This window comes from Gastrolobium bilobum, unplaced genomic scaffold (genome assembly GCF_033153095.1).
Source record: "Gastrolobium bilobum isolate Gb01-03AN ecotype WA unplaced genomic scaffold, APGP_CSIRO_Gbil_v1 utg29950, whole genome shotgun sequence".
Classification (NCBI taxonomy): domain Eukaryota; kingdom Viridiplantae; phylum Streptophyta; class Magnoliopsida; order Fabales; family Fabaceae; genus Gastrolobium; species Gastrolobium bilobum.
In genome coordinates this window covers 21,497-34,263 of record NW_026899405.1, presented here as the reverse complement: position 1 = coordinate 34,263, position 12,767 = coordinate 21,497, and the positions used below count along the sequence as shown (strand labels likewise).

At 31.2% G+C, this 12,767-nt stretch overlaps 1 protein-coding gene across 1 annotated transcript; it reads right to left on the bottom strand.

Annotated features, from left to right (window-relative positions):
* Positions 1-4,037: 4,037 nt before the first annotated feature.
* On the bottom strand, positions 4,038-5,321 carry LOC133290354 (NAC domain-containing protein 83-like). Its single transcript, XM_061488423.1, has 3 exons — positions 4,954-5,321; positions 4,514-4,773; positions 4,038-4,403 (listed from the first exon to the last, which is right to left on the bottom strand). The coding sequence occupies exons 1-3, from the start codon at positions 5,138-5,140 to the stop codon at positions 4,224-4,226; spliced, it is 627 nt and encodes a 208-aa protein (XP_061344407.1). The 5' UTR covers positions 5,141-5,321; the 3' UTR covers positions 4,038-4,223.
* Between the last annotated feature and the right edge of the window lie 7,446 nt (positions 5,322-12,767).

Genomic DNA, 12,767 nt, shown 5'->3' with positions numbered 1-12,767 from the left:
AACATAACTTCTTTTTTAAGAGATATCTTCTTCTTTGACCTTTATTCCATTTTGAGCAAAAACAGTGAGGATAAATTCACTAATATTGTATTGTTTCACTATATATTCATCTTGTTATAGCCTCTACTTTTTATTTTATATGTCCTCTAGCATAGTTGTATCATTCAATTATGAATAATAACTGATGTTAAGGAAAGTTAGCTCAAATAATAAGATTGAATTGTGTTCCCTCAAAGCTATAAGGTTTGATTCTTGATGTTCTGATAGTTTTGTAAGAATAATTTATCCTCAATAGTTTCCAAATAATGTTTGAAATCCATCAAATGTAATTAACAACTAAGAAATGAACTTTCATGTATTAATATATATATTTTTTCTTTAAAATTGTTGTTCAAGTTCTGCCATTGGCAGTGATAATAAAGGTTGGTGTTATGGCAGTGATGCCGATACCGGTGGCAGTAAGAGCATTCATTTTGCTCCCTCTCGGTTGGATGTTGGTCCTAGTTCAGTAGGGGTCCCAAAGTGGGTGAAATATTACCTCATAAAAATTGTGTTCTAAACCTTTCCTGAATTCTAAAGCTTCATATCTTTTTTTTTTGTTTTGGAAATTGTTCCAAGATATCCCCTATCCGAAAGCCAAGGACTAATTCCCTCGAGGCGGAGAGATCACACGATTGTGGGTACAGCTTCTCCCAACAGAGCCTTTTCTATACACACGGCTAGGAATCAAATCTCTGTCAGCATTCTTAAAGGACCCAGCTATTTACCAACTGTGCCGGGCTTTGTTGGTCTAAAGCGTCATATCTTATCCCCTCCTCCTCCTCTTCCTCTTTTATCTTTATGGATTTTATTTTTGCCTCTTCTCTTGGGGATTTTGGTAGAAATCAGTCAATTGAGCAAATCTTCCTATCTAAATCATACTTTCATTTCCATAAACAGGCAATCAGAAAATCTATTTCTTTTTCTTTCTCTTGCCATTGTAGCACTACATGTAATAACCTACAATCAAACTTTGTTGCATATAGGGCTCCTCATTTTACCTCGGGTTGAATCTTTTCTTTCCTCCTACACCAATTGATATCAGTTTCACCCCTATCCTTTGTTCAAGTTAACTACTTGAAAATTTAATTATTATTCCTACTCTTTTCCATAAAATTTACTTCTTTCTGTTTCCCTCAAAATACCCACACAGTCACACCAATGCACATAAAGTATGACTTGGGTTATTCTTAATGGGTGGAGTGGAGTGGATTATTTGGGTGCAGTAAGGTCAATTGACTGGGTTTAGAAACCAATGTATAAAGTGGCATAAGGAGCTGCTAGCATACTAAAAAGTGGGTGGTAATTGTTATCATAAGAATCGCCGTGTGTGGGACTAGAATGTGGTGTAGAAAATGTATTATTATTAGTAAGTGAAGACACTGATCTCTCAACTCTTTTTCTATTTCATTCTTCTATGCAATCCTGTTTGTATTGGTATAATGAATAGAGCTGCTTTGAAAGCTTGTGTTCAGAATTTATGATGGTCGGTGTTGTTTATTTTATAATTTTGGGCTCAGTTTCGAGATGTTTTTTGCTCAGGATTCGAAGGTATAATGTACTTCATTATCGATGTTTGTTTAATTACTTTCTGCATAACTCAAAAGCAGTGCCATTCTTTCATCATTGGATTATTAAATCAACACCGTCATAAATTGCATAGTAACTGAACTTAAAGTGGTAAGTAACTTATTTTCCTTTACGAGATATCTCGAGTTTTTTAGAGAGCTGTCTATTATAATAGGTTCGACAATATTTGAATCAGACTAGTCGAGTAATCCATGAATTGATAGGTATATTCTTAAATTAAAGTTGCACAAGAACTCAAAATCTTAGTAGGATTTGGTGCTATATTATAATAACTTGAATTTATTGAACACTATCTTCATTCTTCAGCGTGGAAATACTTAAGCGTGGCAGTCTTTTTCTGATGACCCCTTTCAAGAATGCAAGTCATCTTATGATGTGTCCATGACTGAACAAATTCTAGAATGAGATGTTTTTAAAAAAATAAATAAAAAATGAAAACTCCAACGTCATTATCAGCTCGCCTCCAATGTTTTTTGGCTGTTCATCAAATCTTGACTAGGGTATAAAAGAAACTTTTGTAGATATGGTACAGTAAGTAGGTCTGATTCATTGTCAATTTTGGCCCGGAAAGTCAGCAAATTCTTCGCAACTTAAATTACAACAGTTCATGTCAGTGACGTTGTAAATTTTACATGTGATGCAAACAAAAAAAACTTCCCTATAATAATGATTCTACACCATTCCTGCAAGAAACTCTGGTCGGCGGTTATTCTCAGTTACTTTTTAACACAGTTCTATTTTTATTGTTATATATAAAACCTTTAATAATCTCATCTATTAACTTAAATTTTTGGATTAAATTGATTTTTTACATAATATCAGAGTCTCGTGTCCTGGGTTCGATTCTCATTGCCTCCACTTTCTCTTGTGGAATTTCTTAGCATAGGTAGATGGGCCTGTACATTGTCCACCCTTCAAGTCTAGTAGACTTGAGGGAACGTGTTGAAATATATAAAACCTGTAATGTAACTTTACCTGTCAATTTAAACTTTTGAATTGAATTGGTTCTTTACAGTTATCTTTCTGCTAGAGTCATGTTCGTATCGAGAACCAACACACCCTTCTAGAATCTTATGTCTTAACACGATTTTCGAAGTATTAGTATAAGTAATTATTTAATCATTTCAATTTTACCTTAACATTTTTTTTTGGGATACTATTGTTGTATAAGCTCTAATGTTATGTAGAGGGTTATTTAATTTTGATGATAAAGAATACCTGATTTGTTGACAACCATTTAAAAAAAATAAAAAAATCTAAAGCGGTCCAGCACCACTCATAGGAGAGGAATGGGATTCAATTTAAAAGAAGTTGATGATATTTGTAATATTCCCAAATCTAATTATATATGTTACTATATATTTTTGGTATTGAGTGTATGGATTAATATTGTCATGATTGTTATAATTTATGGTTTTATCTACACAAATATTTCTTAATCGTTAACAGCTTAGGCATTATTGGCAAGAATCTTATTCTCAACAACAATGCGGGGGTTGCGTTATCTGAGCCTGGAAGAATCATTATTGGAATATTTTGTGCCTTCTTCACTTAGCTTACTTAACCAACACTAAGTTTTTCCTTTCGTGCCTTGTTCTCCCATACTAACTCGACCAACGCTAAGTTTTATAATTCAAATATTCTTATCATGTCGAATATTTTTCATGACAGTGCATCAAGGAGAACAATATTGGCTTGTCTGGTAGAGAAGAGAGAAACTAGATATTGACAAAAATCAATAGGTTTTAATTTTTAAGAGACCAAAGGGACTATCAATCATTTTTTAAGTAAACTATAAAAACAAGATTTGCTTCGCTTGCATCTTAATAAGATACAAATGATATATTGAATTTGTTTGGGGTACAATAGAACCCTTTTGTTTATTCCTTGAACCATATATACTCGTAACGATTGCCAAAATATACTTTCCTTTTTATCCTTACTTTTACCAAGAACAATATTTATTTATTTTTTCTTTTTTGACGTGAAAGAAAGAATTTCATAAATGGAGCATTGAGTTCTATTGAAACAAGGATATGAATCAAATCCATGTGCTGATGCCCACAAAAACTTGGGCACTAACATCCTTGTGTGGTGATGCTTGTGTGTTTTACCCTTTGGGTATCACTCATTTTCATAAAGGTCATGATTAGATAATACAGAACCTCTTCTCTACTTTCTTCGGATGCTTCCCTTTTGTATGTATTCTTTGTTTTATTTTTATCACACTTAGGATCGTTTTTGTCCCACAAAAATCATTTGCCTTTTGACAAATAAAGCTTAAATTCTGAGCAACAATCAGCATTATTCAGAACGACGATTATTTCACCTCACAATAATTGTCCTCAATTTGAAAAAACTAATAAAACATGTTAGTGAAGAGTACTATGTATTCATAAACAGCTACTTTTATTCCCAAATTCTTGAGTCCTAAACACAAAAGCAAAGTCCATATACAGCTTTTCATTCACTGCAAACTAGAAGTAAAGATAAAAAGTTGCCTGGGTTACATAAGGCTTCCTAATGATTTTCCTATACTAATGAAGCTCTAATGCAACACCTAGTCTAACTTTAGGCTTCACTGAAACATGGGTTCATGGGGAAAGAGGTGAAGAAGGAGGGACAAAGTCACTCCCACTCTCCTCAGTGAAATCCATGACACTTGGTTTCTCAACTTCAGCATTGTTAGAGGGCTCCCCATTGTCTCCATTCCCCTTCTTTGCCTTTTCAGCATCCTTCTTCTCAAATATGTGATACACAGCCCAATTTGACACCTACATTAATATTTGAGTTCAAAATTCAGTGATCAGATTCTGATAAATAAGACAAAAAAGAATGCAAAACTTGACACCATACTCATAATGAACACTGTTCTATTCTTTACCTGATATGGATTAGCAAGTGATTCAAGGCGGAACTCATGCATAGCCCATTTTGTTTTGATAGGCTTGTTTCCTTTCCCTTCCCAGAAAATCAGTGTGTTCCTCTTCCCAATCAGCTCTTTGCTCCCAGAGAGTACAATGTATTTGGCTTTCCCCACTGCTCTCCAAAGGCCAGATCCTGCAGCTCTCTTGTCTTTGTTTCCATTCACATTCCCCTTGGTGTAGTAGAAGAAAAACTTGTGATCATTGAAAGCCTTTCCACCTACAAAGAACAAAACACGAATGAGAGCATTTTGGTTCAATTCAACAGTACATAAACATTTCATGGGACATGGAAAAATTGAAACTTTTTATTGACAATGGCTAGAAAAGACTAAAGGGTTAAAGAATCACTAAAAAAAAAAAGGGGAATTTTTATTTAATTTTTTTTTCTTCTACTAACCTCCTGGGAGTCCCCATGGCTCACTCTGAAAAACATCAAACTCATGAATGATTTCAACAGGGAATGGTTGATCAAAGACCTTCCTCTTCAAGTAGTAATTGACAAGATGATCATCTGCGGGGTCAAAGCTATACCCAACAGGCAATTTGATGTTCCCATCTTCACCAAAGCTTATGATCTGCTCCATCTCAATGAATGTCACACCCAAAAGACCTTTGCTTTATGTGAAGATGAGACTGTGCTCTCTGGGTGAAACAGGTACTTTGATTTATAGTAGCAAGACATGCAGTGTCTCATAAATGTGAGTGCAAGAGAGAGAGACATAGATGTAGACAGAGACAAAAATAGAAGGGAGGAAAATAAGGAAGAATCATAACTCCAATGTGAGATAATCCTTATTGACTTACGGTATATAAGTGATGGTTTTTCCTTTTTATTTATTTATTTATTTATTTTATTTTTTCACTAAGTGGGGTCATGGTTTTTCACAAAGCGTGTACGGTACATCACACCAAATCTGTGTATGTATGCAGCAGAAGAACTAGCTATGCGCGTTCAATCCAAAAGCAAGTACCCGTTAAAGTGTTCACTCTTATGTGTACCACGTTTAGCGCTGGCAGTTTTTTTTGAATTTTTTTTATTTTTTAATGGCTTTTTGTTACTTCCTCTACTCGGTTATGATTTATCACATAGGAGTCAGTGCTACGAGTCTCATCCTCGTGAATTTTAAACTCATTGTTCTTTAAACAATGCTAAGAGAGTAACTGTTCAATTGGATTTTTTATTCAAAAAAGTTCAAGTACCTTTTAAATACGTTATAGTATAGTGTATTTGAATGAATTTTTTTTAATAGAAAACTAAAGGGAATATAAATTAATTTTAAATCTTCTTAGACAATTCATTAAACAATCTTTATAATTAACTCAAGAAGAAAAAAAAAGTAATTGATGCCATTTAATAACTTTTTAATTTTTGGAAAATTTCATCCTAATAATAATCTCAAACTTGGGGAAGGAAAATATAAAATACGACATGTATTTAATAAAAAAAACTCTTTCTCAAAAATAATTCTAAATCCTCGCTACCAATTATCCTAATTATGATGAGGGGTGATAAACGAATCATGGGCTTTTGGCTCGACTCGTGAAGGCATGAACTTATATGCCTAAAATTGGTTGTTGGAACTAGGCTTGAATTTGTATAAAAGCTCATTTAATAAAAAGGCTTCATACTTCAATTCAAAAGCTCGACCTTAGAGCCTTGCAAGCTAGCCTAGTATATTAATTTTTGTTTTTATTTTATATTTTTTATACTACTTGTAATAGCACTCTCACTCTCTCTCTCATCAATCCGTTTCACCCCATTTTCTTGGTTAAATAGACTTTTTGAATGATTTTGTTTTATATTATACCGTGTGGATGTACATTGAATTTATGAATATTTATAAAATTACTAGTGTTGTTGATTGTCCATTCTGTTTGGATAAATTTATATTGTCTTATTTTTTTAAACAGGTTAACAGGCTAAATCATGCTTTCATTTTTTGTAAATAAGCCAAGCACAGGCCGATAATTATATTCATAACAGGTAATAGACTTGATCAGGCTGACACATTTAAACACAGGCTTAGCCTTTTAAGACCAAGGCTCGGCTCGACCCGTTAACACCCCTAGTTATGACACTACTTACTAAGCTATAGAGTATCCATTTATTATCTTTTATATTCTCAAAATATTGAATGTATTTAATGTTTCATTTAATGTTTTTCTATGAAATACTTGAAGGATCATTTATGAGAATATGTTAAAACTCTTAAATACAATTCTTATCTTATATTCTCCTTTCTTAAGATTTTTTTTTACTTACTCCTCAAGTTTAATATGACTATTATATTAATATTTTCTAATTTTTTTAGTTAGAAAATTAAAGCGAATACAAATTAACGCTAAATCTTCTTAGAAAATTCATCAAACAATTTATATAATTAACTCAACAACAAGAATATAATATATGCCATTTCAGTGTTTTTTCTTAATCATTAACCTAATAATAATAATAAAAATAATTAAGAGTATAAATGGGTCAAATGGCTTATTAGGGCTACAATTTTTTCTGCTTTAGGTCTGATCTAACTTAATCTATTTAGAAAATAAAGCAGGTTTAGGCTAATAGAAAAATTTATTTAAAAATTAGACCATAAGCATGCTGTCCTTTTAATTCTTAATAAAATATTATATTTATTAAGGCTGACAAGAGTGGAGAAAAAGCTCCTAAAAATATTATATCGTGTGTTGTTATGAACATTATTGAAGGATCTTTGTGATCTTATTTTAAATAAATGGTTGAGAATTTTTATAATCTGGACTTTGCTGAAAAACATTGTTTAATGAATGAGAAATTTTGTCTTTTTAATTTTAGTTTCGAATTTCACTCTTTTTTCGCCTAGAATGCCTTATAGGTTATGTTAGGCTTTTTAATTTTTATAATAGGTCAGGTCAGTCCTGAAAACAAAGCTTTATTTTAATAGGTTAGTGTAGACTTTAAATATTTTACATAGACTTAGACTACTAAAGTCAAAACCTGACTTAACCTAAACTATTTGGATCCCTAATAATAATCTTGAACTTGGGGATGGAAAATATTAAATAAGGCATGCATTTAATGCAAAACTCTTTCCTATCATTAATTATAAATCCTCCCTACAATTATCCTAATTATTATACTAATTACTAAACAATAGAGTTTATTACTTTATATGTTATCGAAATATTGAATGTATTTAATGTTTCACTTAATATGTGCGTCTATGAATAATATGTCAAAACTCTTAAATGCAATTTCTAAATTTATGTTTTTCTTTCTCAAGTTGTTTTTTGGTTCACTTACTCCTCAAGTTTAAAATGATAGTTATATTGATATATTCTAATTTTTTAGTTAGAAAATTAAAGTGAATACAAATTAATTCTAATTCTTCTTAAAAAAAATTAATCAAACAATCTATATAATTAACTCAACAAGAAAAAAATTGATGATTTCAGTGTTTTGTATTTTAATCATCAACTTGATGATAATAATAATAACCTTAAACTCGGGGAAGGAAAATATGAAATAAGGCATGCATTTAATACAAAACTATTTCCTACGAATAATCCTAAATATGACTTACCAATTATCCTAATTATTACACCGTCCATAATTATCTCTTTTAGGTGAGTCAGCCCACGAGTATCCCCACAAGCTTTAATTCTTTGAGTCATCTGTGAGCCTAATCTCGATTCGGGGCTTAGTCACAGATAGAAATTATACTAAATTTTAAAAAATAGAGTATCGGTTTATTACATTTTATATTCTCAAAATATTTAATGTATTCAATGTTTCATTTAATGCATGTTTCCATGGAGTACTAGAAGGATGATTTACGAGAATATGTTAAAACTCTTAAATGCAACTTCTTATTTTATGTTTCCCTTTCTCAAGTAGTTTTTTGGCTCACTTAAGTTTAATATGATTGTTATATTGATACTTTCTAATATTTTAGTTAAAAAATTAAAGTGAATAAAAATTAATCTTTGAAATAAGGTACACTGACCCTAATTACCTCTTTGAAGTGAGTCAGCCTCACGAGTATCCCAACAAGATTCAAATATTTGAGTCGAGACTTAGTCACATTTAGAAATTATACTAATATTTAAGCAATAGAGTATTGGTTTATTAGGTTTTATATTCTCAAAATAATGAATGTATTCAATGTTTCATTTATGGAAAAAGTTTGTCTTTTTTTTTTTTTTGGTACATTGCCAGGAGGTATCCTCATTCAACCTTCTCCGGGCACCAAGCCCTCGGGGTACGGCCCGTTTGGGCTAGCCCCTCATTGTAACAGTGGGTGCACTAAGCTTCGCAATCGGAGAAAGGACAAGACTAATCCCCCAACCGAAGATTTTTTGGCTTATCCTCTGGCCCTCAAAGATTTTCCAAGAAACTGTTTGAGGCAGGGTTTGATCCCTACACCAAGCAATCCCTTGGGAGCTCAGCTGCCAACTGAGCTACCCTTAAATGACAGAAAGTTATGTCATTTTAAGAGAGATACAGACATAGAAAATTTGAATTTTAAATTAAGAAAAACCACTCACTTTCTCTCTCCCATGATTTCTGTTTTTCTGTGTCTATCTCTCTCCTAAAATGACATAACTTATGTCATTTAAAATGACAAACACCAAACCCTTTATTTAATATATGTTTCTATGAAGTACTAGAAGGATAATTTACAGAATATGTTAAAACTCTTAAATGCAATTCCTTATTTTATAATTTCCTTTCTCAAGTTGTTCTTTTGGTTCACTTACTCCTCAAGTTTAATAAGATTGTTATATTGATACTTTCTAATTTTTTAGTTAGAAAATTAAAGTGAATACAAATTAATCCTTACTCTTCTTAAAAAAATCATCAAACAATCTTTATAATTAACTCAACAAGAAAAAAATTGATGCCATTTCAGTGTTTTTTATTTTAATAATCAACTTGATAATGATAATAATAATAATAATAATAATAATAATAATAATCTTAAACTTGGGGAAGGAAAATATGAAATAAGGCATACATTTAATACAAAATTATTTCCTAAAAATAATTCCAAATCTTCCCTACCAATTATCCTAATTATTATACCGGCCTTAATTACCTCTTTCAGGTGAGTTAGCCACCCGAGTATCCCTACAAGCTTCAACTCTTCAAATGGGAAATGGGCCTAATCCTGAGCCGGGGTTTATTTACAGTTAAAAATAATACTAATTTTTAAACAATAAAGTATTGGTTTATTACATTCTTCATTCTCAAAATATTGAATATATTCAATGTTTCGCTAAACATGTGTTTCTATGAAGTACTAGAAGGATGATTTATGTGAATATTTTAAAACTTTTAAATGCAATTCCTTATTTTATGTTTTTCATTCTCAAGTTCTTTTTTTGGTCCACTTACTCCTCAAGTTTAACATAATTGTTATATTAATACTTTCTAATATTTTAGTTAGGAAATTAAAGTGAATAAAAATTAATCTTTGAAATAAGGTATATCAACCTTAATTACTTCTTTGGGGAGAGTAAGCCCACAGGTATCCCCACAAGCTTCAAATCTTTGAGTCGGTTATGAGTCTAATCTCGAGTCGAGGCATAGTCATAATTAGAGGTCGTAAAACGGGCTGCCCGCCCCGCCCCACCTTTGAAGGTGAGCTAGATATCTCAGCTCGCCCCGCCCCGTTTGGGCGGGCTGCCAGCCAAGCCCGTGACATTTTACACTAAAATTAAAAAAACAAAATCAGCCCGGGCGGGCTGGCGGGATGGCGGGCTTGGCAGGGTTGGTTTGGCGGGAAGCGGGTTTAAAAAACTCTGCCCGCCCCGCCCCATTTGGCGGGCAGGCGGCCCGGCCCCGCGGGCTGGGCCCATTTTGCCAGCTCTAGTCACAATCAATGTAGTCAAAATCGAGTTTCTACGTAAAAATGGAAGGGGGTAGTAGAAACGTAATTCGTAGAAACGAGACGAAACGTAAAGTTTTTACCACTTAGGTCAAGATACAAAATTATATATCTATGCATGTAAAAAAAATTCACATAAGTCACTACTAAAAATTTAATAAACAACTTCATATTTAAAAGATATAAGTCGCATAACTATATAATATATAAGTCCAAAAACATTCAAAGAGAAAATTGATTTAAAGAAATGGAAAATAGGTTTTTTTTTTTAAATTGAGTTTAATTAAAAATGGTAAAAAAAAACTTGCATTTCTACCGTTTTTATGTTTGTACACGACATTTTTACCCGTTTCTACTAAGGATGGTTTCTACTTACGTTTTAACACGTTTCTATGTTTTTAGACTAGTTTTTGACAACAATGGTTACAATTAAAAATTATACTAATTTGTCTTCAATAAAGTATTGGTTTATTATGCTTTATATTCTCAAAAAATTGAATGCTTTCATTGTTTCATTTAATATATGTTTCAACGAAGTCCTAGAAGGATGATTTACAGAATATGTTACAACTCTTAAATGCAACTCCTTATTTTAAGTTTTCCTTTCTTGTTTTTTGGTTCACTTACTCCTCAAGTTTAATATGATTGTTATATTGAGAATTTCTAATATTTTAGTTAGAAAATTAAAGTGAATACAATTTTATCCTAAATTCTCTTAGAAATATCAACAAACAATCTATATAATTAAATCACAAAGAAAATAAGTGATTGATGTCATTTCAGTGTTTTTTTCAATCATCAACCCAATAAAAATAATCTTAAACTAAAATAATGAATATATTGAATATTTCATTTAATATATGTTTCCATGAAGTACTATAAGGATGATTTACGAGAATATGTTAAAACTCTTAAATGCAACTCCTTATTTTATATTTTCCTTTCTCAAGTTGTTTTTTGGTTCACTTACTCCTCAAGTTTAATATAATTGTTATATTGAAACTTTCTAATATTTTAGTTAGAAAATTAAAGTGAATACAAATTAATCTTTGAAATAAGATATATCAACTCTAATTACCTCTTTGAAGAAAGTCAGCCACAAGGTATTCCCATAAACATCAAATTTTTGAGTCGGCTATAGGCCTAATCCCGAGTCGGGGCTTAGTCAGAATTTGAATTTATACTAATTTATCTTTAATAGAGTATTGGTTTATTACATTTTATATGCTCAAAATATTGAACGTTTTCTTTGTTTCATTTAATATATGTTTCGATGAAGCTAGAAGGATGATTTATGAGAATATGTTACAACTCTTAAATGCAACCCCTTATTTTATGTTTTTCTTTCTCAGGGTTTTTTTTGTTCACATACTCCTCAAGTTTAATATGTTTGTTATATTGAAAATTTCTAATATTTTTGTTAGAAAATTAAAGTGAATACAATTTTATCCTAAATTCTCTTAGAAATATCAACAAAAAATCTATATAATTAAATCACAAAGAAAATAAATGATTCATGTCATTTCAGTGTTTTTTTCAATCATCAACCCAATAATAATAATCTTAAACTAAAATAATGAACGTATTGAATATTTCATTTAATATATGTTTCCATGAAGTACTAGAAGGATGATTTACGAGAATATGTTAAAACTCTTAAATGCAACTCCTTATTTTATGTTTTCCTTTCTCAAGTTGTTTTTTGGTTCACTTACTCCTCAAGTTTAATATGATTGTTATATTAAAAATTTCTAATATTTTAGTTAGAAAATTAAAGTTAATACAAATTAATCTTTGAAATAAGATATATCAACCCTAATTACCATTTTGAAGAAAGTCAGCCACAGGGTATCCCCACAAACTTCAAATTTTTGAGTCAACTATGGGCCTAATCCCGACTCGGAGCTTAGTCACAATTTGTTGAAATTATACTAATTTGTCTTTAATAGAGTATTGGTTTATTACATTTTATATTCTCAAAATATTGAACGTTTTCTTTGTTTCATTTAATATATGTTTCGATGAAGTACTAGAAGGATGATTTACGAGAATATGTTACAACTCTTAAATGCAACTCCTTATTTTATGTTTTCCTTTCTCAAGTTGTTTTTTGGTTCACTTACTCTTCAAGTTTAATATGATTGTTATATTGAAACTTTCTAACATTTTAGTTAGAAAATTAAAGTGAATACAAATTAATCTTTGAAATATGGTATACCGACCCTAATTACCTCTTTGAGGTGAGTCAAACCCCCAATATTCTCACAAGCTTCATCTCTTTAAGTGAACTATGGGTCTAATCCTGAGTCGGGAGTTAGTCATAGTTAAAAAATTATACAAA